This window comes from Lipotes vexillifer, unplaced genomic scaffold (genome assembly GCF_000442215.2).
Source record: "Lipotes vexillifer unplaced genomic scaffold, Lipotes_vexillifer_v1.1 scaffold1271, whole genome shotgun sequence".
In the NCBI taxonomy this organism is placed as follows: domain Eukaryota; kingdom Metazoa; phylum Chordata; class Mammalia; order Artiodactyla; family Lipotidae; genus Lipotes; species Lipotes vexillifer.
In genome coordinates, this window is record NW_006778557.1 from 207,610 (window position 1) to 213,609 (window position 6,000).

At 36.6% G+C, this 6,000-nt stretch overlaps 1 protein-coding gene across 1 annotated transcript in view; it reads right to left on the reverse strand.

Annotated features, from left to right (window-relative positions):
- Positions 1–6,000, reverse strand: part of DNAJC13 (DnaJ heat shock protein family (Hsp40) member C13) — a 130,812-nt gene that overhangs the window by 35,398 nt on the left and 89,414 nt on the right. Inside the window, exons 39-42 of the mRNA XM_007451693.1 lie at positions 5,932–6,000; positions 3,887–4,066; positions 2,799–2,966; positions 685–798 (exon numbers count right to left, since the gene is read on the reverse strand). The exon at positions 5,932–6,000 is cut by the window's right edge and continues 66 nt beyond it. Coding sequence (XP_007451755.1) covers positions 685–798; positions 2,799–2,966; positions 3,887–4,066; positions 5,932–6,000 — 531 coding nt within the window. The remainder of the gene's footprint in view (positions 1–684; positions 799–2,798; positions 2,967–3,886; positions 4,067–5,931) is intronic.

The window sequence follows — 6,000 nt, forward strand, 5'->3', positions numbered from 1 at the left end:
GTAAAGCAATTATACTCCAATAATGATGTTAAAAAAACATAATAGATGATATATAGAAATCTGAGACTTGTTCTCCCTAGCTCTGTATTTCTCAAAACTTCTATCAATGAAGAGCTCTGAGTGACTATCATGAAATGAATTCAAAACTAAATTTTGAATAATTCAGGACACCCAGTGATGGTTACTGTTTAATGAAGTCCAAACCCCAAAACATAACTTCTTCTAAACAATCAAGACTCAACCATCTAATTTATGTTTTATCCAGGCCTTCTCCTTATCTCCCATTCTACTTATTGTCTTTGTTTTTTTCATGGCTTAATAGCTTCTCCTCTAGAAGGTGGCAGGATAGGAGAAATTATTCAATTTTGATACCAGAAAGCAATTTTAATTTACTGGGGAAAAGAGGCTAAAGAGAACAATTAAAACAGAGCTTCTGGGCACAAAAACTGGTTAAAATAGAAGACAGCTATATGTAAATGGTAACTAAAAACACAACAAAAAATCCTAATGTATATTAAATACAATAAGAATGCTATTATTAAATGGGCCAAATATTAGGTAGCAAAACCTATAGGCTTGATCAACAACACCCAATGGAGAAATAATGGGTTTCTGTTTTGTCAATACTAAGTTATATTTCCAGAGATTCCATTAGAGTAAGAAATTTATAAAACAATAACATACTTTTTTAATCATGTTTTCTTGTTGGGATTCAAGAAATTCAAGTAGCTCTGCTCTTGTAGAATTGTTCCATATCAAATAGGGGTTCTCTGTGTTACTGTTAAGCATCTTCAAAATCTAGGAGAAAGAACATTACTGTTTTATAATATTTAGGAAATACATTGAAATTACCATTCATTAAAATTGTCTATGACATGCCAAGCACTGTAATAGGTGGCTTAAGTATAACAGATCTCAATAATTCTAGCAAGTATGTTAATATTTTCCATTTTGCAGCTGAGAAAAATCAAGACTGAGAAAGATCAAATTATTTGCCCCAGGTCTCACAACCCTTAAGTGGTGAAACTGGGATTCAAATTTGAGTCTGTTTTGACTTCACATTCTTAACATTTGCTCTGCTTTGTGAAAATTACATACGATATCCTGTGTTAAAGCATTTTATAAACTCAGTAAATGTAAGCTTAAAAAGAATCATACCATAGTGCCTTTACGTACATATATTTGAAAACAAAATCTAAGTCTTTATGAAGCATACTCCTAGGAAGGGAAGTAAAATTTATGGGCAGAGACTCAGTTCCGGTTTTCTTGGCCAAACCTTGTAGTTCTACAGACATAGCTTATGCCTGCTTAGCCATCCAGAGTGCTTTCCCTTTGTTTAGCTCTCCTCAATTTTAAGTGTACACATAGACATTTAACTCTCCTTTAAATGTTTTTTGTTGTTGTTTTTTGTTTTTTGGCTGTGCCTTGTGGCTTGTGGGATATCAGTTCCCTGACTAGGGGTTGAACCCGGGCCCTTGGCAGTGAAAGAGCAGAGTCCTAACCATTGGGATACCAGGAATTCTCTAAATGTTTTAATAAGAACTTTTTACACTTTACATTTACAGAGCTCTGTGCTAGGAGGAAAGCAGTGTGTTATTACCTCCATCTTACAAAAAGACATCCAACCCTTGTTTTCAAAACATGAACTACCAGTTAAGTAAAATGACTGAAAAAATTTATCATGAAGAAAATTTTAAAACTCTGAGAAGTGGCAGTTTAAAATAAGTATTGTATTAAATCCAGATGGAGTCCAGGTCAAAATTTTGAAGTGTTACTTTTTTTTTTTTCTTTCCTGTAGTAGTTAATCAACAACTTGTTAGTATTTCTGGAAAGAATGTTTTCAGTCAGCAAAATACTTCACACTGGTGAACACAAAGTCCAGAAAAAGAACCAAGATCAAGATTGGCATCTAAAGCTCCTCTCTCTTACTCAGGGGATCTGAAAGGCAGTGTCTCGCACCAGTAAACAGACTCAATCAGATTAGATTAAAAAAACAAATAAGCTGTTTATAAATTCTAAAAATATTTTACATTTGGAACACTGAGGCCTTTTTTCTTCTAAAACTATTAGATGATCATCAGAGAAAATGAAATAAAATAGCCTACAATTCTACAATTCAGGGATAACTACAGTTAACATATTGATACAGATCCATCCATTCAATTTTTTAATACCAAAAATGGGATTTAACCTTTTCACTTAAAATACTTTAAAACATCTTCTAATGTCTTCCCATATACCTTTACAATTTGAGGCTTCAAGATATTCTATTTAATGGATTTCTATAGGTTAATTCTCTAATGCTTAGATTGTTTCTCAATGATTCTCACAGAAGAGGCTGGGCGATCTGCCACGATCATACTTATTTTTGTCATGAATGCATATGTGTGTATATACTGACTTTTAGGATTTCAATGCTGAGTGTAAGTAAGTTATAGCTTATAACAAACAGCTAAAAATAGACTCTGGGTCTCCTGACTCCCAGTCCTCTGTCCATTCCAAGTTCACTCTCTTGTCCTGTTCCTTTCTGATTCAATATTATCAAGAATTATGGGGAGCTCTACAGCTGAGAAACATGAAGTTAATCTACCCTTACAGAGAGACTGGACTTGTAGAGCTGATATGATAACATCAGCATCAAGCCACAACAACAAACCAAATTTCTTAGTTGAGAGAACAAGCATGTGAGCATTTTCAATTTTTAGGTTTCCGAGAGCAATCAACATTGTTATATTCCTTACTATCTAAAGAATCTTGCAGTATTTATCAAAAACCCAGGCTACTTATGAAGCACATACCTCAGTAGCACTAACTACAGCAAGTTTTCTAGCAACATAGGGGGTCAGCATGCCAGCTACGCTTTTCCTTATGGTTGGATTTTCTGGTGTTGCTCGTTCTTCAGGCAGATACCCTCCAAGGCGACTTAGAGCGCGGACACTCAGTTTGGCAAGACTGTTGGCTACTTCCTGTTACAAAAAAATTAAGACATTAAGACATTAAAATAGATCCGTTATCTTACACAAGCAACAGTACCTTTATGGAATCAAAACAGTATAGAACATATTAAGGAACAGAAAGCAAAAAAAAAAAGAAACAAAAAAGTCCCCAACACTGACATCAGAGATTATTCTTTTATTTATATGAAAGACCATCAGAATCTATGTACTCATTTATACCTAATACGGTATGTTGTAGATAACTGGAAGAAGCACATTGGGGGATAGGGTGGGGAATAGGGATGGGTAGGTAGATCTGATCGCTACAGGCACATATCACAGTGAGTAATGAATGACTGTGAACAGGAAAGGACAGACAGAAAAAAATATCTGTAAAAATCAGGTAAGTTCTCAAGTGTTTAGGGGAGCTAGCCCCAACAGCACTGTTATGATCTCCCTGTGATACACAACCATAATTTTGCAAAAATAAAGGTGACTCTGAGTAATCAAGAAAAGATTAAGTTATGTCCAGAATATGCTATTGCAAATTCCCTTGCCTTGAATCCTTCCAGGATAAGTGGTTAAGATAAAAAGTTTTGGGGCTTAGGGCTTCCCTGGTGGTGCAGTGGTTGAGAGTCCACCTGCTGATGCAGGGGACATGGGTTCGTGCTCCGGTCCGGGAAGATCCCACATACTGCGGGACTGGGCCCGTGAGCCATGGCTGCTGAGCCTGCGCGTCCGGAGCCTGTGCTCCGCAACGGGAGAGGCCACAACAGTGAGAGGCCCACGTACCACCACCACCACAACGAAAAAGTTTGGGGGCTTAAAGAGCAATAAACTTAATAATCTTGAAAACCAGTTTATGCCTTTGAGGCTTTGAGCTAGGGCTTTGCTTTGCATTAACCTATGGTATGGGTTCAAATTCAATGTTAAAGTAGTGTTAAGGTTACCTGCTGGTTTGTTTCTTCACTTTTCTGAATACCACTCTCTTCTAGTGTGTAGTCATAATTAAACAGATAACCAAGCAGATGCCACAAAATTCCAGCTTGCAATAGGTGTGTCTGTAGCCAGAAATCCATAGCAAAAGAGCTGACACATTCTACCCCAAGAGCTGCCACCCGTGGAATACTCTGAGAATAAGAACAATGGAATTAATTACAGGATTAAAAAAAAAGCTCCCAAGAGAAACAGGCTATGAATGTATGTCAAGCTAGCTAACTTGTGTGTTTACCTCCTCTTATATTTTCAATTTCAGTTTATATCTGAATCCTATATCTTTTAAAGCCTAAAATTAAAAGTAACCCTGTGAAGACACAGAATTCCTATTTTTAGAAAATTAATTAATTTTTAAATTGAAGTATAGTTGATTGACCATATTGTGTTAGTTTCAGATGTAGAGCATAGAGATTTGATTTTTTTGCAGATTATATTCCGTTATAGGTTACTACAAAATACTGGGTATAAATCCTTGTGCTATACAGTAGATCCTTATTATCTATTTTATGTATAGTAGTTTTGTTAATCCCATACTCCTAATTTGTCCCTTCTCACCTCTCTCTCCCTTTTCTCTTTGGTAACCATAAGTTTATTTTCTATGTCTGAGTCTGTTTCTGTTTTGTATATACATTCATTTGTATTATGTTTTAGATTCCAAATATAAGTGATATACAGTGTCTGTCTTTCTCTGACTTATATTAAGCTAATATTCTCAAGGTCCATTCATGTTGCTGCAAATGGCAGTATTTCATTCTTTTTTATGGCTGAATAACATTCTGTTGCGTGTGTGCGTGTGTGCGCATGCGTGTGTGTGTGTGTGTGTGTGTGTGTGTGTGTGTGTGTGTGTGTGTGTGTGTATACACATCTTAAGCCAATTGTCTGTTGATGGGCACTTGGGCTGTTTCCATGTCTTGGCTATTGTAAATAGTGCTATGAACATTGGGTGCATGTATCTTTTCAAATTAGTGTTTTCATTTTTCCAGATATGTACCCGGGAGTGGAACTGCTGGATAATATGGTAGCTCTATTTTCAGTTTTTTTAAGGAACCTCCATGCTGTTTTCCATAGTGGCTGTACTGTACCAATTTACATTCCCGTGACAGTGTATGAGGGTTCTCTTTTTTCCACATCCTCTCCAGCATTTATTATTTGTAGACTTTTTGGTGATAGCCAGTCTCATTAATGTGAGGTGATAGCTCACTGTGGTTTTGATTTGTATCAGAATTACTATCTTTGAGGCTAGTTAGTGTCAAAGACTTGGGAATACAGTTTTCTTTGTTTCACTTCTTATATTTTTAATTTTTAAAAATACTGATAAGGCATTAATAGCAACGCACATGCTAGTGATCTTAAGTGTATCAATGATATCTTTAGTGCAGGTGTACAGATTTACTTCTTTATACCAGACTTTGCATTCTTATTAAACACTTCTAAGGACATCAAGTAAATATAGTTGAGGACATTATTTTCATCAGATTCCTTATTTCTAGATACCTTAGCCTGGGATCAGCACCCTAATCCTGTTCTATTCCAACACAACTGTCACTCTGCCCAATTACCTGAGAAATCACTCTCCTTCCCAGCCACCTATCACATCACCCACAGACAACTTCCCTTGGCAGTACTAGACTGGGAGGAAACAGCAAGCTCTCAGATCCCTATAGCTTTTCCACCAGGCAATGACTCGACTCAAGTTTCAGGTTTTACGTAGTCCTTTACTTTCATTAGATTGATTTAGTCTAGTCTTCTCTCTTGCTTCCCTGCCTCTGTTCAAATATTCCCATGAGACCAACTTCCCTCTAGATATGTCACTCTAGTCTTACTCTTTGTGGGCCAGCCCAGGAACAAAAGCCACCATTTACAGCAAGGCTTCAGTGAAAAATGTAATTTACTTGAAAATAATTTTAGGAAAACAACTAGTTAATAAATTGGGGACTGGCTACTTGACAAGAAAACCCACTGCTGACTGAATCCAGAAAGTGGTAAAGATGACCTCTACCTTGCCAAAATAGAGCACCCGACAGAGATCCCTGATGATGCCAGGCATTTCTGTGATCTTCTCTCGGCA